Source organism: Aptenodytes forsteri, unplaced genomic scaffold (assembly GCF_000699145.1).
Source record: "Aptenodytes forsteri isolate BGI_AS27 unplaced genomic scaffold, ASM69914v1 Scaffold193, whole genome shotgun sequence".
In the NCBI taxonomy this organism is placed as follows: Eukaryota; Metazoa; Chordata; class Aves; order Sphenisciformes; family Spheniscidae; genus Aptenodytes; species Aptenodytes forsteri.
The window spans coordinates 2,862,219-2,884,088 of record NW_008795405.1 but is presented as its reverse complement, the minus strand read 5'-3'; the positions used below and the strand labels follow the sequence as shown (position 1 = coordinate 2,884,088).

Genomic DNA, 21,870 nt, shown 5'->3' with positions numbered 1-21,870 from the left:
TCTTCTACAATCTTTCACTGTCTGACCTGCCTCCTTGCTTCATTTTGATGTCTCTTCCTTCTTTTCTTCCTCGATTTCCCCTTCCACAGGCTTCTGTGCCAGCTTCTGCTCCTCTAAGTGACTGATTGAAAAGAAAGAGGTGAACCAGTATTAATTTAGTAAAATGAACCTTCGCTGTCAGGTATCTTAAAGCTGCTGAGAGGACCTTGAGGAAACAGCCTGAAGTGGGAACAGTAAGGACAGCAAAGGTCACAACTCTTCTGACTGTTGTCTACAAGGTGAATATTACCACTACCAACATGCTACAGTGCTAAAATGCATTAAACAGCTAGATAAGGAGTAGATATTAGTATTTATTTTTCCCCGCATATCAGCTCAGCAGCATTAATGGCACCAAATGAAGTCTTTGCTGACCATTGGGTTTTAACGGTTCCTAATGTGCTTGCTACTTAACCACAGTTCTGTAATTTGTGCCTAAAGTACTTGGTAACCCCATGTAACCTCTGATTCAAGATTAACCAGGCTAAGGCCTGTCTAGCGTCTGAGCATAGATGCTTCTAATACGGCACTGATGTATGCAAAGGAGTAAAGACCAGACTTAACAAAGTAATTTGCTTCTCTTTGAAAACATTAGGAAGCTAAGAGGTGAAGAGATTTGCGAAATTGACCCATTGCTTCTAGCCTTAAAACTAGACTACAGCATAAATTTAAACTCATTAATATGTGCTGAGGGATGGGAATATTTGGGCATGATTAATAGGGCTTTCAGCTGATGAGTCGCATGTCAGAACTGACGGGAAATCTAGGGGGAATTTTGGGTCCAATGACAAACGGTTTAGCCTGCAGCGACTGACAACCTCCAAGGAGTTTGCTGCTGACTGCTCAGGCTCTCAGAACTTGGACATGATTGCTACAGGCACTAAGGAAGAGGCACTTTCAAGAGAATGAAAAGTTCTGTAGTTTGAAGGTAGGTTTCCAGGGAAAACTAGGTCTCCTAAGAAGAAGGATCAGAGACAAGGAAAAAAACAAGAGTCCCTGAGGATGGAGGAAAAGGTCTGAAGGCACAGATACGCTGTCTTTGCAAATCTTACCCTGGCTTCAGGGGGAGGACAGTGTTGAGCTGATGCTTCTCACACAGGCTTACAAGCATGAATGAAAATGCCATTCAGCTCTGGGATCCTTGCACTCTCACAGCAAGTTTATCAAACAGAAAAATAAGACTGACTTCTAGTTTGACTCAACAGGGCTTCTAAGCATGCAAGGTGTTTTTTCATCTACCTTTTACTTAGGTAAGTAATGGACTGGCCAAAAACATATGTCCCTTCACCTTCTAAAGTGAATAAGGATATGTTTACTTGGTGTTGAGCCAAATTAAAAAAAGAAAGACAGGCCAGGACAGTAAGTGGAGTCACTCACTCACCTATAGTCCACGACCCCTGTCCGATTCCGGTCTAACTTGCGCACTAGTTCCCCAATTTGGACTCGATCCAGTGGGATGCTTGATTGCTAAGAGGATAAGATAAATGTTAGCAAACCTGGATATTTTCAAGCAGAAGAATCCTCCATATCATACTGGGACCTGTCATCTTTTAATAGATGAGCAGATGGCCTGGTGCATGGAAGAAGGGATGGAAAGAATCCACAGAGTGGTGCTGGGGAGGCAGCTTCATTCTTTTAGGATTAAAATAACATTTTTTTGCATTTTTTTGCAAAATAGCATCATGGCTGGCTGACCATTGCTACTGATCCCAAGCACCATGGTGGTTTTGGCAGGAAGAGAACTGTCTACTCAGTGTGTAGAGGCAAGGGTTTAAATGCCTCTTTTTCACTTTCCCATAGCAGTAAGACATAATTATCTATCAAGATCCTGTATATCCTATACAAACAGCTGACCTCTGTGATTTTACAAAGCTCCTGTGGTACTCTAAAGTTGATTCATTATCATGGATGCCATCTGCAGTATTTACCGGATGTCATAGCATTTCTGTTGGACCTCAACTTTTGTTCAGGGCTCAACTTTTGCAATGGGTCAATTTAGCCTTTTAGTCTGAACAATGTCACCAGCAAGGCTGGCTGGTGGCTGTGCTGCAGCAGAGGGGTTTTCCCAGAGCAGTACCCTGCCAGAAGAGCATCCTGGTCGTGCTTTCAGAGGCACACCTGCATCATGGCTCTCTGGAAGGCTGCCACAGGGATCTTCATGTTTCCATCCTTGTCAATATTCCTAAAAAAGTCCCAGAGTTGTAGGTTGTGCTCTTTCAAGTAGTTCTAAGAGAAGCAAAGATAAAACATGGGCATAACGATGAAACAGTCACTGATACCTGCCTCCAGCTCTCCCCTTATTCTTCCATCTGTCACCCTGCCTTTACTCAGCCTATCACTGAGTAATGATATCATAACTCCATTGTTATGAATCCATAACTCCTTGTGCAGCCACCCTACTGTCAGAACAAAATCCTTTTGTTCAGGTTAATTCCATTCTTCTCAGTTATACCTCCTTCTCCCCTTACCTTGAAACGAGACTCAGTAGTAAATCTGTTTCTTCTGATAATTGCATATGGTTATTTGGTCCTCATCCCAGCAGCCACTGCTTGGCTAGGCTGCCTAATGCAGAGACAGTCCTCTCCCCCACATATCTGATCACTTTAGTTGCTCTTCTCTGAATTCCCTTCTGTTTAAATGAGGACACATCTGAGTACCATAGCTGCTGTTAAAAACTGCAAAGCATGCTAGTGTGAGCGTCACTATCTGTGAAGCACAGCAGCACTGTTTGATTGGAGCTAACAGCCCAAGCTTTTGCTTAAGTTCATCTGAATCCGCATCTATAGCAAAGTCTCACCCAGTTAGCTATAAAAATCTGCACAGCAGCTAAGAAACACAGTGAAGTTGGTAGTGCAAAAGTGTTACTTAACTCAGCAATGCTCAAGTGCTTGCATTGCCTTCCAGCAAGGAGGACAGCACCATCTGCTGCTATCCATAGAAATTACAGACCTTGAAAAGCTACATATTTTCTATTTAGGACAGTATTTGCTTGTAATACGATATCCTATTTTTATGAAGCACGTTAATTTTGATGCTAAAGCACAACTGTCAGTGAAGGGTTCTATGAACGTCAGCTATTGCGGTGGGCTTGTGATGAGGATGGACACTCATTTGGATCAGACCTGAAATCAGTTTGTTTTACACAGCGAGCAAACTTCTATTCAGATTCTTTTTTTCCCTAGTGCTCTCAGATCCCAAGGCATTAGCTTCTCCTGAAGATCAAAGGATTTGCTTAGTCAGTCTGCGTGGACTGAGATATGTGAACATTGTGACAGTCTTTGTGAATATACTTTTCTGAAGGAACTTGGCTGAATTTCCCACTTGGAAGAAAGCTTACCCCTTCCAACCTCCATCCCTCCAAGTGCTTGGAGCATGTGCACTGTGTACAGGCGAGCTATGGACCCAAATTCAGTAGTTCACCTGAATCACTTTCATGGGATTTGGATGCTGCTTGGGGATCTTGGCAATACAGCCTTCGACCTCACCATAGATGACATCTAGTTCAGGATGCGTTTGACACACCAAATCCAGCAACTTGATGAAAGTTTCGTTCACCAACACATTCTGGTACATAGGAGGAAGGAGAGTGCAGTCAGCCTGGACACCCAAAGAACAACAAAGACTTGTTCGTATTAACAAATCCGTCTAAAGTCAACATTAACCATTCTCTCCTAAGGGTGGTGCCTTCTCCCATCTCTACTCTTCATTTTCAGGAATCCCATGGAGGTCAGACCCTAAACAAGTGTTCTTCTTCTTTCTCTTTTCCTATGCCTGAGACAGAAAAGGATCTACTAATTTATGTAGAAATTAACTTAATGCAAGCTAGATGTTCACCAGGTAAATGTCTACACTGAAGACCTCTTATGTTAGGTTATTCAAGTGATTCACGTTCATCCCTGAGATAGTTCTACATGGGTCTCCTCTCCATTCGGTTAAGATGCAGACTGCACATTGAACAGTTAATGGTCAAAATGTGCCACAGAGTTCTGCAAAAATTAAAAAAAAAATCATCCAAGGCCTAAAAGGATTAGTATCTCCAGCAATGTAGCTTTAAAACTCAGACAAGAAAGTTCTATCTGGCAAGGGCCCAGGTGTCTCCAGATGAAAAGAACTTTTGGTAAAGCTCTATTTCATTGTGTAACCCTAATAGGAAGCTCCAGTCAGCAGTACAAGACCTGACGTTTGTTTTTTCCTAAGGATTTCAAACAGGGTAGTGACAGCTCAGTGTATCAGAGCTCACACTGTGAGTTTTCTGGTTTAGTACTTATAGAATGGACAGCAGCACAGTTTCCTGATTTAGGGTTTTGCGATACTAGAAAGTAAACTAGCAATGCAGATATTGACGTCATTGTAATTTATTCTTCTAAATTTAAGTTATGACAAATTTGCCTTTGCCTTGACTGATCTTTTGTAACCATGGTTATGATTTTGTTCATATCCATGATGGCAGAGGAATTGTTCATGTATTACGTTAGCTATATATTTAATTGTTGGAAATTTCAAGGCAGTTCAGGAAATTCTTGAAAGCTTCTGTTTTCTGTCATTGCGGGAGGTTTCCAAGGCATCAAGCACGGTATTTTTTCCCAAAGTGTATTTACAAAGTCTCCCAATGCATTCTTACAGCTTCTTTTTTAGAAGCTTAAGATTTACCGTTCTTAAGATCCATCTAGAAGCTTATGATCTACCGTGCAGTGAGCTCTTGACTGTTACTACTTGAAGACAGTCTTCAACGAGTCTGGGTCTGGCTGGGTTTACTAGCTTTCATTCAGCACCAATGGCTTTATGGACGCAGAGTGACTCCCTGAAGAAGCCATTCAAACATCCCTGCGCTATGCACACTAGCAGAGTGTCCTAGTCCTAGGAACACAGCACAGGAGAGCCTGAGCTGGCTCTGCTGGCTGCCAGCTCTCTCCAAGGCTTGTCAGCCTGGGCTTGACCCCATAGAAAGCCAGTGGACCGCCAGTGCAGCCTCAGAAGCAGCATAGACAAAGCACCGTGCCTGGCCTAACAAACTGTGCTGGGGTCGGGCAGCGCCTGAAGGGAGCCAGCTTGTGCTTTTCTTTATCTTTGACACAGTCAGTTCATAGTCCAGAAAAACAACACATGGACAGCTGAAAAGCGATGGTATTTTCTTTTGTACTGTGATGGTGAAGATGGGCATGTGCTGGCTGTTTTGATTCATGACTTCTATTAAGTGTTTGATAGTCGGTATCTGCAAGTTGAAACCTTATAAAGAGTAGATCATGAAAAGAATGTGGGGAACAGTCATGCTTAGAAATGTTGTCAGAAGCAACAAATTGTTGTTAAAAATGTGCCTTTCCTTTGCTTCACCTTTGCTAGTGCTGTCAAACCTGTGCAAAGGTTTCTAGATATGGTCCTTATTCAAAATTCCTCTTACTGACACACCAATTATTCATTCTTTAAAAGTCAAGATAAACATTTATCACTGGGAAAAGGGGCAGAAGAGGCTTTTGTTTATGTCTTCCCTTACATTTCCTATAAAAGATTAAAACCTTTACTAATTTCTTAAAGGTTTAAGACAGCATAAGATCTTTGGAGCTGTATATTTGCAAATACTCTGAATTGAAATGCAAGACTCCCTACATCACAGGTGGAATGAAGTCTGTCAGGCAGATGAGATGTTTGCCCACAAGCATTTGATAGGGATACTGAAATATTGTAAATTTATGCCATTGATTATTTATCTTGTGAAATGCCAGGTAATTTAGACTTTTTGAAGGGTGAGGTGAAGAGAGCACATTAACCCTAAAAAGCAGAAATGCATAGTGAGATTTAGGTTGGATTGAAGATTCTTAATGTTAATTAACTCCTTGGCTCAAAATTTCTCGAGTGCCTCCTTTTAAATAAATACATTTCAGTAATTTCTTTAATTTCTCAGAATTTAGCTAAATTACATTACTCTTTCCAAATGTATGAATTGTTTAGGTTATTAGTAACAAAACTAGCAGAACCACGTATACTGTAATGAAGTCCTTTACCCCCACACAGCCCATTTCAGTTTTCCTTTGCAGAATGAGGCCTGCCTCCTTGCAGACTTGGCAAATAATTCTCTTTGATCTTAATTTATGCAGGAAAAATTGTCTGCCCTAGAGGAAGGCCTGTTCTTCAGATGATCTCTGTTGAAAGCCCTCGATACTCTCAGGAAAGACCATAGATGAATATTATTTATTCTGCTTTGTTTTAGTTTCTTTCTTTAATACAGTAACCACAGGACAAAGAAACACATGCAGATGTAACTTAAATACAACCCATTACGTGAGGCTCCAAAAATGCCCATGAACTTTTTTATAGCTTGTTTCAAGTGTGAACATATTATTTATTCCAAGTCCCAAACCTTTGTGAAAATGCTCTTTCCTTTAATCATGGTGCTCCCAAAGGTGGATGGAGGCCCCTGAGGCCCCTGACACCTTCTGTAACTGCTCCCATGAAGCACCAATGCATGGATGGGAGGGCCAGGAGTGGACTGATGCGTGCCCAGGTCTCTCCCCAGCGTTGGTCTGCAATGCAACCCCTGCCCCCACTCAGGAGCTCAGAAGCATTTCTGGATCTCCCATTTTAGAAGCAGCACATGAGGTTACAACAATATGTGTCGTGCTCCCAACTTGCTACGGAGTAGCATACTAAGATTTAGCCTCTGTGATTTTTTTTTCCTTCCACACCAGCCTTTTAATGTTGGGGTTTGTTTTGGTTTTTTTTTAAATAAAATTGCTTTGCTTTCAATGCCTTGAAGCATCCATCTTCTATTCCTCGTACATACTGATAGGGAATCAAACTTCACAGTATTTAGCATCTTAGGCTGCCTTGGAGGGAGACAGCTCAGGGAATGAAGAGAATTCATCCTCCAGTGGGAATTGACTCGTTATCCTTGTTCTGCTATTGCAAAATGGAAGGGAGTGAAATGTGGTGATACTACAGGCACCTCTCTCCACAGCTAGACCAAAACCACATATAATTTCCACATGGCTCCTAGAAGGGCTGTCAAGTAGTAGCCTCTTTTTATTAATGGCTGTGCATAAATGAAACAAACAGCAAGTCTCAAAACAGTTTTGGAAGGGAGCAGCTCTGTGATCCACCCAGTTCCTAAAAATGTATCGTGTATAGTCCTGGAGGCTTTCCAGCACATAAGCTCTTACCGAGATGTTGATCTCCTCCATCACGGATTTGGGGTTCTTTCTGACAGATGTGACTAGCGCAGTGGCACCTTCTGTGGTAAGGGGATTATTGGCCATCTGTGGGAGAAGAGACATAGATGAAATGGTGAAATAGACATGGTGAAAATGAGGATTTAATGCCTGGCAGAAGGCATGCTGTAACCTCAGGGATGACCCTTTCCCATTCTTCAGCAGGTCTGTAGAATAACTGTGGTCCCCTTTGATGGTTTTGTCTGTTATCTCACCATCTCTTGTCTCTGTCCCACAAAGCTCCACAACACAACTTCCCAGTGGAGTTCCCTTCTCAGCTTCTCTCTGTCTCCTTGTGTGAAATTCCACATATCAGGTCCCTTACATCTGTCACGCAGGAGTACGTGATGTGGATCATGTTCAGTCATGTGATGGGGAGAGGCAGAGGCAATGGGCTGCATTTGAATGTGTGCTTGCTAGTAGGGTCCCTCTGGATGCGAATATGTCCCTCGGGACATTTCCCATATCCTTGGCTCCTCTTGGCAGCACAGCAGATCAGAGCTCAGGCTGATCAGCTGCCTCTGTCCCACAAGGTCTAGCTATCTGGCTTTATGGGGTTGGCATTGCCATGTGCATCTCTTAGTGTGTGAACATCACCTCTCCCCCACCTTGGATTTCATGTGCAGTCCCCACTCCCGCTAGTTGAAAGAAAACTTTCTTGGTTAGCATTGGCCAGCAGAAGACATGTCCTCCTTTAAGTCCTTTGTGTTATCAGCTCCTAAGACAATCTGTGCAGCTACATAGAGAGAGGAATGCTTTGGTGTCAGTTAGTGACCTTACCTCAAGCCAGGCTAAAAGCAAGGCAAACAGACACATTTATTTATATAATCTAAAACAGCAGTCCCAAAGAGTGGTGTGTTTGCAGTGATTTACAAGGATAGGTGTGTCCAAAGACAGGCCTACATGAACAGATTTAAAGACACCCCTCAACCACCATACTGCCATTTGCAGGCTCTCAGGACGGTTACATTAGATTTAGCTGAGAATGCAGCTTGTAAGCAAGCTGTCTTTTCTGAATTGAATTCCTAGAGAATGATCTTGGATTGAGAAGACATGTCAGCTCTCAACCCTAACCTCTGAAGCCAGCTTGGCTGGTCATTCAGTTTTGCCCTTTCCAGGATTATTGATCCCCAGCTTACTAAAAGGCAGTTTTGGCTTTCTTTTTCCAGGACTTGATAATACTCCTCTCCTTTAGTGGCATTACCCTGACATAGCAATGACAGTTTATCCTGTGTTTGAATAAATTTTTAGCAAATCATTAACACACTGAGAAAGGCACACTCTTGCCCACCTGGAAACTTCAGTGTGAACCTTTGCCTTAGGTTGAAATGCATATTACGTGTACATATGTACCTTCACAACTACATTTTATGTATATATGCAGGCCTGTTGAATGCCTAGGTTCTCACTTGACTGAGACTAGACATGACAGGAATCAACCACTTTGGGGTGATAAGGGATGTGGGGTTATGTCAAGCCGGTCCCTGGGGGATTTTCTGAGGGAACAGTGCAATTTAGTTGCCCTGGAAGAAATTCACGGGATAGAATTTCCTTCCACTTTGCCCACCTTCAACCCAGAGCAATATTCATTTCCTCCAGTTCTAGCTCAGACAGTTCACCTCTGTCTTCTGTCCCACCTGACTCAGATCTTTCTACTCCCTCTGTTTATTCCTCCAGCCATGCCTGGGCTTTATTTTACCTTCAAGATTTTGAGTTTTCCATTGACTTCAAGGCCCCTGCAGAGCTTCTTGGCTCCCTTGTTGTTGATCTGGTTGTTGCTGATGTCCAGGTGAACCAGCACGTTATTGACTTTGAGAGCTTCTCCTAGGGCCAGCGCTCCCTCGTTGCCAACGCCATTCCAAGAAAGGTTGAGTATTTTCAGTGCACTATTGCTCTCCAGGGAGAGAAGAGGGATCTTAGCTACTGCATGCCCATTTTCTGTACCACTCTACCCTTTTTTGCCTGGCTGAGACAGGAGCATCCCTCAAGTGACACCCAGACAGCCCCAATGAATCCAACATCTCTGCAATGTCACCAGGGTCTCTCCATCCACATAAGTCACCAGACCTACTCACTGCTTTAGTCTTTCTCCTGGCGCTGACTGCCACTGTCAGTAGGATGAGCCTTGCTAAAGCTACTGAATCCTGCTCAGACCTCAGGGATTTGAGTTCCCAATCAGTGTTTCAACCAGCTCCTGGTAATAATCACTGTGAAGGGCATCACAAAATAGGGGCATTCCTACCCTGAGACCTGTGCCCAGTGCTACTGTCCCCTGCCTCCTCAGGTGGTTCCAGCTCAGGTCCAGAATCTCCAGTGTTGAGTTGCTGGCTAGGAGAGAGAAACTGAGATGTTAGCTCATGAAGAGTGGTCTGGACACAGCTGCTGACCCACACTTAAGGACTAAGAGAAAGTTTGCTGGGCGTTCAGCAACAGCCTTCATCGATTGCAGTAGGAGGAACCTGCACCTACAGAGTCTTTGCTGTCCACAGCACCCAGAGAACAGAGAATGGGCTGTTGATCACAAGCAGAAAGGGAACACAGTTTTTTATCTGGCTCAATCAAAGAATAAATTGTGAAGGAGGAGGGTAGAGAGGGAGGATTTCTTATATTAATAGACACTGTCTGTGTTTCTCACTGTGAAAAATGGCTGGATTCTCCTTGCCACATCTAAAATATCAAGACTCGCTCTGCGTACGTTTGATTAGCAGAAGAGAGGAATTCAGCTTCATATGGTAGCTGTGCCCAGCTGTATATGTACCAGTGCCAACTCACATGCATAGCACACCTCACGGTGTAAGTTCTACTTAAAGCAGGGTATGTGTGAATTCATTTGTGTCTACTGTGACACTGGGAGGGGTAGGACTTGCTGCCAACACTTGCTTCTCATTCTCAGAGAGAATTTCTTATCCAGATTTTCCATGGATGGGAGGTTGGATGGAGGCAGATGGTGAATTTAGCTGACTTAAAAATATTCCTTTAAGAAACAAAACAGAAAAGTAACAGATTCTGCAGTAATCTCTGCTGCTCCTGCCTCAAGTGAGCTGGAAGGAGAGAAGAGCTCTTAAGACCTTTAAGTTTGGAGAGGCATTTTTCTGGGCTAGGAAGGTCACAAGTTTTAGTACTGATCTCTGCATTGCCTGCAGGCTTGTCCAAGGCAGGGGCACAGTGCCTTGTTCCTCACTGCAGTTTTAATTGATCCATCTTTTAAAGACATGGACTGTAATTAGAAAGAGGTTCATATCAGTGGAAATACTGAACCAGGAGAAGGAAAGTGTTAATTAAATTGAAGGCATTGTGTTACTGAAATCTCGAGGAACACTGGATGCTCACAGCACAGGCTTGTGGCCGTTATGGTAGCAGGCGTGTTGGACATACTGAGGGAAGAAGAGCCATCAGATATTCATGCAAGTCTTTCCCAGTGCACTAATAGCACCTGAGATTACTGAAGGACTGTAACTGTTTTGTTTGCTTTCCCTCTCCAGGGCTACTAGCACACTCTGGATCTCACTTTGTCTAAAAAGATAAATTAGGCAGCTTGATTTTATTTCTTCCTAAACTGTTTCCCTTGCTGCTTGCTGTGCAATGGCTCAAACCATTAGGGTTTGGGCTACTTAAGAAAAAATGAAATCGCTCCTGAACTTTGTAATCAAAAGCTTAAAACAAACAACAGTTCTGATCCTATTAGATTTTAGTAAAATGCAATTTTCTGCTTTATACTCCCTGACGGACTTCTCTTTCAGCTCTCTTCTCTCTGACACAGACCACTCTCTTACTGTGGTTTCTCATCCTGCATTTGTGTTCTGATACATTAGTCATAGTTGCTAGAGTCACTTGTGGTGATGAGGGTGAGCCTGTGGACCAGGCAGGAAGCTCTAAATCTGGGCACCCTGTCTTTTGTACCACCCACTAGGTCATGGGGCATTTTTGCTGGAGAAGGAAATGCATGTTCACTGTGCTGACGCCATCAAGTCCCCCAGTGCCTGTACTCCTGGCTTTGCGGGAGTAATAAATTAAGTTACCGAGCATCTGTCCCAGGAGCTGTCCTCCCTTCTCATAGAACTCATTGTGGCTGAGATCCAGCTCCTTCACTTGGTAATTGCCCTGCAGAGAGACAAATGTGCAGAGACAATGAGATCTTCCAGCCAGCTGCAACCAGCTGCTATGCCAAAGCCCCCACATGAGGATGAAACAGAGGAATATCAGACACACTGAAATCTTCAGTGCATGGGAGATCATCAGCATGGAGATTGTGGCACTGTGTGTCCCAAAACAAAGCTTTGTCAGGCATATAACATCATGGTGATTATCTTCCCAAAACAGCAAAAGTAATGGGACTTTGTTTTGTGCAAACTTCCCTCACACAGCTCATGTCTGGCCTGCAACACATCCTCCAATTCTGTTCCTGCCCCTGCTTCAGTCCCACCATTGCACCCTGACCAAGAGCACTTTCTCATATCGCGTCAAGGCCTTGCTTCAGGGCAGCTTCTGGTGGTGCCAAATGATGCAGAGGCTTTGAGACAGGAACTAACCAGAGAAGTCAAGCGTCTTCTTTTTACTGGAGAATTGCAAAATGATACGAAGTTGGGTTACTTACACTTCTTGAAAATTTTTTGTCACCCAGATGTCGTTCTGTTGTTCTGTTACACAGTCCTGAAGGTTTGTTTCTCAGCCAGACTCACACAGCTGTCCTGAGAAAATGTTAACACAGTCCATCCTGCTCTATGTCCTCCCAGCCTCTCTCATTTCTGAAGTAAGCAAGAGGCACTTAGAGGAATTATGCCAGGAAATCATATGGGCATTGCCAAGTGAAATCATGCCAAGTGAGTAGCAGCTTCAAGATGAGGAGAGTCTGTTACACAGCCAGGGCTGCAAACGACCTTGGATTTCAGGTAACTCACCATTAATGCCTCAGCAAAGTATGGTGCAGTCTGCTCTCCAAAGTTGTTTCCTGGGTAGGAAAAGTATGTTAACAGTGCGCTGATCTCTCCCTTGGTGCTGTGCTGGGGTTTGCAGGAAGCTGTACTTTTAGGTGGAACCTCCAGTTAATCACAGCCCATATCAGGCTGTAGAAGTTAGTCACTATTCCACTTTGCTCCATAGAGCAGAATTACCCCAAGATGTGGGAGACACTCCAGCAATTATCTAAGTTTCTCGTAAGGGACTGGTTTTCAGAGGTGCTGGAGCTTGAGCAGGCCAAATATTTAATCACATCACTATAAATCTAGATTTCCACTGTTACTCTGCTTTCCCGTCAGACACATAGCTGAGAGATTGATTTTGCCCATAGTCTGACTAATATTCTCAAGATGAGAGACTGGAATGACACATATGTTATTTCACTTCTACTGCCATCTCTGTTTGGGTGCATACAGCCCACCTGAGAGCTGAAGAGTATGGAGGCAGGACATGTTATCCAAAAGCAAACTGGCAATGGCTTCAGCTCCTGCTGTGTCTAGGTGGTTATTGGAGATGTTCTGGAAGGAAAGAAGCAAGGATAAGAAGGATGAGTCCAAAGAATGAATTAGCTTTATTGTCTTCTTAATGCCCAAGATATCAAGGGAATAATGCAAGACGAGCAATATGAGAAATGTCAGCCAGACAGTAATTAACATGTGAGTTATAGGTGTGTTTAACCCTATATCCTTCCTAACAGGAATAAAGCCCTGCAGCCATCGGTTTCACACGGGTCTTCATCTTCAGTGAACCAAGAGGCATTTGGCCAAGAATCTTTTCTTCCAGTGTAACACAGATCCCATAGCCTATCAAAATGCATTTTGTATACCCCAGTTTCAGATTGAAGGAACACTCCTACCAGTTCATATCTGAAAGTTTTGCATTATTCCCTTAATCTACTTAGAAAAGGTTCCCCATGTCATACTGGAGAATGAAAGTTCCTGACCAAAACATTTTTTCTGTTGGCAAAGCATGAACTAGAAAGACTTAGTTATGGTAATTATTATCACATCTGCTAATGAAGAGAACAGTTCCAGACTCACCAAACTGCCATCACATGCACACTTCTGCTTTTCAGTACTTTTTTCAGTACTTTTTAAAAGTAGAGCAGCATAAAATATCATGACTTTCAGAATGTGAATATTTTTGCATGGGAACAACAGTTATTTGGTTAAAGTTGTAATGGAATGGATGGGTTTTCTTTCAGATGATTGAACTTGGTGAGCTATAATTTTGGCTACAAACTATGTCAGATGGGGTACCAGTTCTTGAAGGGAGGAATTCTCTCGTAGCATCTCTGCTATGCATATGGCTCCTTCTGCCAGAATGCAGTTGTCTTCCAACTCTAGATGGGTGACGGTTGCGTTGGACTGGGAAGACACAAAGGTAAACAAAGACACACAAAAAACTGCTGAAAAGTTAATGAAGGGGAGAGTTTCCTCAGTTCAACAGACACCAGACGTTTCCTCCAAACCTCAGAAAGCATTGCAGGACAGTGATCAGGAGATGTGGCAGAGCCATGGCAGTGGGAGTTGGCATACAAAAGAGATGCTTTTTTGGAGAGGTTTTGAGTGGGTAGGACTTTCCATTGCTTTCTGCCAGCCTGGAGACCCAGGTTCAGATCCAAGCTCCAATTCAGACATCCTGGGCCTGTCCATTGGTGAGTGTAGCATATCCCTATGCAGGACCCAGAGTGGGGGATACCAATCCCTCCAGCCCTACCTCTGGCCCTGTAGGGGTTAGGAGCATTGGGGACTTGTGTCCCATGGAAGAGTATCAGTTTGCTCTTGGGGGTAACTCTAGCAAAGGCCAGCAGTTGCCACACAAGACTTCCCTGTGCAGGGGATTAGAAACATTAGGGATGCTCAGAGCTCCTATGGGAAAGATACATGTCTTTATCTCCCACACTGTGTACTCAGTGATGGCTTTCAGGCCTGAGAGAGGCCTAAAATGCCTATTGTTCTTCAGAACAGTGGCCCCACTCTTACTGGCTACTCACCACCAGAGCAATAGCAATGGCTTTGACACCTTTGGGTCCTAGACCATGGTGGTTCAGGTTTATATAAGGCTTGGCCAAGTTCTGAATAAAGTGTGAGACAGGTACCACCTCCATCAGCCTGCATGCTTCCAAGTACAGCTCTGTGCCCGTAATGCCCACAAAGGCCTTCTCAGGATCTACAGAGAAAAAGTATGTTGATGAGTGCTGCATTCAGTGTCCTTCCTCCTCTTTTAAATAAATTAAGTAACTTAATAAAATTAAGTAACGCTATGCCACAACAGTAGGATTTTACTCTTAAAGGGTTATCGTTCCCTGGTTCTCCTCATCCCTTTATCCCAGACCTTCAAGAGTTAATGTATCCTCCTTGCTTCTCCATTTGGCATCCAGTGACTTGCTGTAGCTTCTCACCAGTCTGCAATGTGACTAAACCTTTCTTGGTGTAACTGAGAATTCTTGACATCAGGCAAAAACATTTTCATCTTTTTTTTTCTTTAAAATCTTAATTGAAGCACGCAGCTGATATTGCCAGCAGAGCTAGGGCAGCTCAGAACATTTTGGCTTACAACCAGCAGAAAGAATCCCAGCATTCTCATCTTGGCCATTGGGTGTTGTTGACACAGCTGCAGTGAGACATATCAGTGCAGCTGGCGGCTGTATTTCCACAAAAACCTGTCATTTGGAATTCCTTCATCAAAACCCATACTTAGAACTCGTATTTCTCCATGTTGTTATATGCATTCAACCGTCTGACCTCAAGACAAATTCCCCTCTCATCAAAGCCATTTTCCAGTTCAATCTGAGGCCTCTAACAAAAAAGTCCTTTTTTCTTGCATTCTTATGGTTTTTTATTTTCCTTTCATTTATAACAAGTTAAAAAGCTCTCATCCTAAATTATGGACAAATCGCACCATTACAAAAGTGAGTGCAAGACTTGTTTAGCTAGAGGACTGACTTCACTAGGCAGGAGATAAGAGGAGAGCCACCAGAAAAGTCTGGACAGTTGTGGCACGCAGACCACAATTGCTCTGCAGTGTTTCGTCAGGAGCACACAGAGTGTTCCATCCTTGGCTTCAGCTAGCTGCTCCTGGTGCCCAGGCAGCAGGCTGGTCTGGTAATGTTGGTTATTAAGGACTAGGGGAGAGAAGAAGGAACAAAGGAATAGTCATGGTGTATAGAAAGCAGCTGAAGGAAGATGCTTGGCGTCAAAGTGAGAGCTCTTAGAGGGAAATTCATCCCCCTGCCTTTATCGACTGCCAGATTAGGTGTGGTTGTCAGGACCCTGGCAGGATTGTGTCCTTGGTCTCCATTTCGGATACATACACGTTGGTAGGTACAGCTCTGTAAGGGGGAAGGCTAGTGAGGGCAGATGGTCAGAAAACATTCACCTTCAACCTCTAGGTCAGTGTCAGAGCCTTGTGTGGCCTTCTCTGCTGAGGCATCAGCCAGCGACACAGACTCCGGAGACTCACTGGTATTGGACGTCTCTTCGTCCTGGCCTGCCATGAAACCAAACAGATTCATTTTGTCAATGCAAGCCCAGCACAGATGTGACTCCCTGGATGTGACAGACCTCCCATCACTCTCACTGAAGCCTGCGCCCCTCTTCAACATGCTGTGGATGCACTCCTTCTCCAGCCCCACTTCGTACCCACCACTCCCTGTGCATTGTACGCATGTGGTGCTGGCCCTGGTGTGGGGATGGGCTCACTCTGGGGACGCAGATCTGCAGACTGGCCATGGCTTGGCAGCTTTTGGAAAGAGCCCTCCCCAAATTCAGCATGCATCCCATGTGCAGGGGACTCAGAGTTCTCCTGCATTAGGTCTTCATTCCTCATGAGCTGCCTCTCTCCCCTTCCTCAATTTCTGAGCCCACCAGGCAACAGCAAATTTCCTCTCTCCATCCCAGTTTCCCACAAACCTACAAGCCAAACCCATGCCAGTTCCTCCTAGCTGTCCTGAACTGACTCACACTTCCCCAGGCACGGGCAGGACACAGTTGGCTGACTCTGCTATGAGCCTGGGAATGCTTTGTAGTACTCTTCAAGCTAGGCAGAAGGGAAAGCATTTGGATGCTATTGTACATTGGGACTGAGTGTAACCAGACCCACTGGAGGTGCTACAGCTTCTCTTGCTTACAATTCAGAATTTATTTTATAGTTAGAGAGAAGGAGAATTTGGAAAATTCCTTTTTAAGAGGAATAATTGCGTACAAAATAATGAAGAGTAATTTTGCCAAAATAATTTCTAGCTAATAACAAAATACATACTTTTTTCCAACTCTTAATCTTTCTTTTCATTCCCTGTCACTGCTTTTACTACCTTCTTCTCTTACTCCTTATTTCCCTTTAGAGCTCCAGGCTATTGACCTGTAATTTTATACCCTTCTTCAGTGTCACTTAGCATCAATGTGTGACATGGAGCTTGCAGTTTGGCTGTTCATGCAGACTTATGTGAGGGAAAGACTGGCCAGCTGGCAGCCACATCACCACATTTCAACCAGCTCTGCAGCTGCAGCTCCTTCATTAAGACCATTTCCTTCTGCCAGACTTTATTTGTTCAAATGATGGGTTTGCTTGCATTACTTTAGCGCGAGAAAGACAAAAGAAAGGGTAAAAATAGGTCTAAATCCCATGTAAAGAGCTCACGAGACAAGTAGAACCAAAGATTTGGGACATTATGATACTACCCACTGACTGTCTTTGCTTAATGGCCCTACAACGCTGGACATCCTGAGAAAAATAAACTTCCCACTCTGGGGAACAGACTGTCTATGCTATACAAAACCCATCCAGACTGGGGTCTATCTTCTGATAACGTGGCTGTCATGTGCCCAGTACATCAGCCATCCTGCAGTGTGTGGACTGAGCCTTCTGAGATAGATCCAGAAGTGGTGCCTGCACCCCTGTGGAGCTGTAGAAGTTGGCACTGATACAGAAAATAACACTGTTATTCAAGCAGAAATTTGAAAAGCACTGAATCATGATTATTGGTGTTAAAACCAATGCAGTGGAAAGTGATGGGTCTGGAGACTCCTTTATCACCCTTCTCCTTTCCTCAGGTGTTGGGGCTGCAGACACAGCTTTTTGGTCAGCCTGTCGCATGCACGGCTTGTACCAGTCACGAACCAGGAGCTAGGAGGGGAGTTCACTCCATGGTTTGATGTGCGACTTCTGAGGGATGCATCCAGATAGCTGCAAATCCCTTCTCTCTGCTAGGTGAACAATGCCTGTTCTCTGGGTATGTTGCTTTATGCTGTCCCCTCATTTGTATTGTACAAATATTTGATAAATCACACTATCAATTTATACTTCAGTAGCTCTGTGGAGTAGTGAAAATGTTTATCATCTTTTGCCTCGCATTGCAACAAGGTCCTAGTTCGTGCTGCTAAACTAATGAAGTGTTCTTTCTTAGAATCACTACTAATAGTGATGGACGTAAAGGGCAGATGAAGATTTTCATAAATTGTTCTCCTTCTCTGCCAGGATAAAATCTAACGGATATATACTAAGGAATTTCAGCTGTGAAAGCAAGCTACCAAGGTTGTCCTCACTTCTTTCATTCTCAACGTCTGGCCTGAGAAATACATCAGAATAATAGCTCAACTGGGGCAACTCATAAAATGGAACATAACATTTTGCAGTATGCAGACAAAATGATACTAATGCAAACGCTCAGATATAAGCCTTTTTTTACAGTCTGTAAGGAATCAGTTCTTTCAGTGATGTGTCAAACTATATGATTATACTAACTTGGGAGTATTAAATGTTGAAGGAATCTATGAGGAAACAGCTACGAGACGTGATTTTGTATCTCAGCAAAGTCTAAGCAAAGTATTTAGGAATTAATATCCTAAATGTTGTCATTTATTGAAAAATTGAGAAATGAGGTTTATTGTGGTTGTGAAAAAACTGTGTGTGCTTTAGCTTGGTCAAGGGTATCAACTCTTTATCTCCTATTTTAAGTCATGCCACTGTGGATATCAAAAGACTTCTAGAGAAATTATAAACAAATGTGTTGGATATTTGTGGAAAAAAAGAAAAAAAATATAGATTTTTTTTCTCTCACCTAATATAAATTATTTAGACGAAGAAAAAAGCAAAACAACCAGACATTTTGACAACATTTTGCCTCTGGAATAGGGTAGGATTAACAATTATACTATTCTGCTCGCTGCTACTGTCAGTCAAATTCAACCAGCTTTTTACCCACAATTATTTAATCCAATATGTAAGGGAAAATGGCAACCAACTATTAACTGACCAGGTATTTCCTAGTGATAATATTTTTCAAGTTAATACTGTCAAAAACCCATGAGAAATAAGAATTTTAATATAATCGTTGGGCTTGATAGCAGGTAATTAATTATGTCAGATCCCACTTAAGGAGTGAAAGTTTCAAGAGTTCATAGCCAAGAACAGAACTTTGTTTGCAGAAAAGCTATCTAAAAGGGACTAATCCCAAAAGGGACTAATCCCAAATAGGCAATAAATTGTTACTGCTGGATCAAAAAAACCCCCAGAGCTACCTTTACAGAAAAACAAGAAAGGATATTTAGACAAGTGTCATTTTGAAACAATGGAAAATATTCTGATAAAGGATCTAATCTATTAGAATATCCATTAGGGAAAATTATTATGTAACACTTCATAAATTGCATTATACTCTATTTAAATACAGAACAAGAACCAAAGAGAGAAGTTGTCCCACATATCTGACTACCTTACAGTAATTGCATTATGAAGGAAAATAAGAAATTGATTTGTAAAGACTATGTGACACGCCAAGGGGGGCTTTGAACTTTGGGAGGAAGTCAGGCCAAAATGCTGCAAGCAGAGCTGGAGCCTGACTCGGTTGTGTACAAGCACAGCCCGACAGCAGCAGGTTCCGAAAACTCCTCTGCCCCTCACGCCCTGCCTGTTCTTCTGGGCGATGGAGGGCTCAAACAGGGTCTGGGCTCACAAGGTGCTGAGCTCCAACATCTCCTGTGGGAATTAGGGGCAGCAGGGTAGAGTTGCCTGGAAGCTGGTACTGGCAAGCCCTCTTCTGATGCATTTTACTTTTTTTGAGCTGCTGCTGGATGGCAGCTCCCGTCTCAGGGCACTGGCACCCCGTTTCTCCTCATTGCTGCCTGGCCTGGGGAAAGGAAGCCTTCCCACCTGGTGATCAGTCTGCAGCAACCTCAGTCCCTCTTGAGTGCTGGAGATTTTCCTTTGGCCATTTCTGACTATTTCTGAAGTGAGTTTGCTAGTAACTAAACACCGCACCTGCATCCTTCTCAGGCTCGTTCTCTGTGTCACCACCAGTGAGCAGCGGGTTCATTTGCTTTTTCTCTTCTGTAAATGAAGAGTTCACAGCCACCTCCTAGACCCTGTAAGTTCCTCACACCTATAGACAAAAAGTGCAGCCACTCGGCTACAATTGAAAAATCTCCAAGAGGAATGGTGCCACTTGTAAGATCTGTGCTCTTAATTTATACTGCTTGTGAACAGGAGAATCCCGCTGTAGGAGCTGGCTGGGTGTCACGAGAAAGCCCTGTGGAGCCTGTGGCCGCCCCGTCCCCCCATCCTGCCACCACCACCCTTCTATGACCTCGCCTGCGCCTTCCGACTCCGAGGGGTGACATTCAGTGTTGGAAACCCTGTTGCTCTGGGATCCCATTGACTCCCAGAGAACAGATGAGGTTTTGGCTGTGAGACCCCCATAGGCATATCAGAGCGTCGTGCCAGGCTGCTGGTAAGAGTTCTCTCCTTTAGTTCGTATTCCAGTTTGTACAATTTAATGAGAAAGCCAGACTGCAGCAGGTATAGTGTTAAAGGAGATGAGGATTAAAGGAGTGTATTCGCCTTACTGGTCCTGAACAGATTCAGACTTCTTTACTGCCAAATTCCCCATCCATTCGGTAATAAAGTGTGGCTTGTAAACATGTCAGCACTTAATGGGGCCTCGAATCAAGTACTCATTCAACCCACCAACTACTGTTGGTGCCAAAATTGGTTCAGCACTTATTATTTTACATCATTTATACAGAGGACTCCGTAACCTTTCCTAAGGGGCTAAAACCAAAACTGTAACAGAAGAGGCTTTCTGATAAAGGTTGAGCAGGACTAATACATACACTTAGAAATCTTTCCATTATGGGCGATGCTCAGTGAACATAATCTCTCGTACAGATTTTGAAGTTTATGTAGTCTACACAGTGTAATATGGGCTATACAGAGAGGAAGAAAAAGTCCATTTTCCCAAAGATAGGGTAGGTTCTACATAAACCTCTCAAGTAGCCCAGTCATTAGAGGCCATGGTAGGGTTATATTTGGATATAGAACAAAATGCCGCAAAAGCCAGTGGAAGGTTTGACTCTGAAGCAGATGACCATTGTCAGCTTTGATTTTATTGCCGAAGTTTGTAAATATTTTTTCTAGTGTAGGCAAAACAACTGTGGCTGTCTGGATACTTGCTTGTTTGTGGCACCGGCTAACATTCTTCTCCGATTTCAGTCTGATTATCCTGATGTGGGTTGGGTCTGAAGATACTTTCTTAGATCTTTCCTTTCAAAGAACAGCCTTGTTTTAAATGCCCCAGTCATCAGCCCTTAATGTTGCAGGTCCTTCCTCTGGAGAACACCCTCCATTTTCTGACTAGAAACCAATGCTGGTTCCAGAGGTTTGCTTACTGCAGCAGGAGATGGGAGACCGCAGTCCAGTTCTGTGCTTTGCCAGAGACATCTGTGGGATTTGAGATAAGTGACTGCATCTGTGCTCCATGGTGTTTTATAACTGGAGATTTGAAAAAGAGGCTGGTGGGATTATTATTTATATACATTACAACATCAGCTCGGATCCTAGCTGTGGACACCCATTGTGCTAATCACCATATACAAATAGGGTAAGAGGCAGGTTGTCCCTCAAAAAGTGTTTCGTCTAAGTATAACCCATGAGGCAGCAGCTGGTCACCATCAAGGGAGCAGTTTGGCAGCACTCGTCAGCGCAAAAGGCAGGGATGACATGGGTCCTGACTTCATTGCAAGTGCCCATCTTAGACAGAGTTTGGAAGAAGGCTGCTGACATCACACATTAGAAGTGTGTATTTGGTGTAAAAACCCATAGCGGTGCTCAGTTTGATCTGTTTGCCTTTAGATGTTGTACACATTTGAATGTGGAACGAAGCAAAACATTAAAAACCAGGTCCTCTCTTTTCATATGAAACTGTCTGGTTTCAACATGTGACAGGTCTCAACTTGCAAAGGCCACAGTGTGCTCACAGCCAGGCAAAAGGGAGTGATTTTGCAGAGCTGTAGTGACCTGTGAGCAGCACACCCAGGGAGGGCATGCTCCTGCACTGGTATTTCACCCACCCCCAATGGCATTTGTCCACATAGAGGTTGCGCTCTGCAAAACCTTGACTATCATCGTGTTTGCAAAGCCTGCGTAATTATTAACTCATCTGGAGCAAATGGGACTTTATTTGCTCGGTGGCTTTCCAGGGGAAAAAAGTTCCTGGAAATTTTCCTTTCTGTTTGGATTTCTGGAGAACGGGGATGAAAACTTCATTTGAAAACACAAATTTCAGGGTGGCGGGGCCAGAAAGCTGCCGTCACCCTGCTTAGGGTCACAACTCCTGATCCCCCAGGCACAGCAGTGCTGCCGGCCCCCGCCGCAGTGACTGGCCAGGTGCAGAGCC

General features: G+C 43.7%; 1 protein-coding gene across 1 annotated transcript; it reads right to left on the bottom strand.

Annotated features, from left to right (window-relative positions):
* Positions 1-39: 39 nt before the first annotated feature.
* LRRC74A (leucine rich repeat containing 74A) lies at positions 40-15,931 on the bottom strand. Its single transcript, XM_009280925.2, has 14 exons — positions 15,865-15,931; positions 15,579-15,689; positions 14,194-14,369; positions 13,457-13,564; positions 12,619-12,715; positions 12,140-12,189; positions 11,261-11,342; positions 9,484-9,569; positions 8,941-9,135; positions 7,194-7,289; positions 3,460-3,603; positions 2,158-2,265; positions 1,421-1,506; positions 40-121 (listed from the first exon to the last, which is right to left on the bottom strand). Exons 1-14 carry the CDS (start codon positions 15,929-15,931, stop codon positions 40-42), a joined length of 1,488 nt encoding a protein of 495 aa, XP_009279200.2.
* Between the last annotated feature and the right edge of the window lie 5,939 nt (positions 15,932-21,870).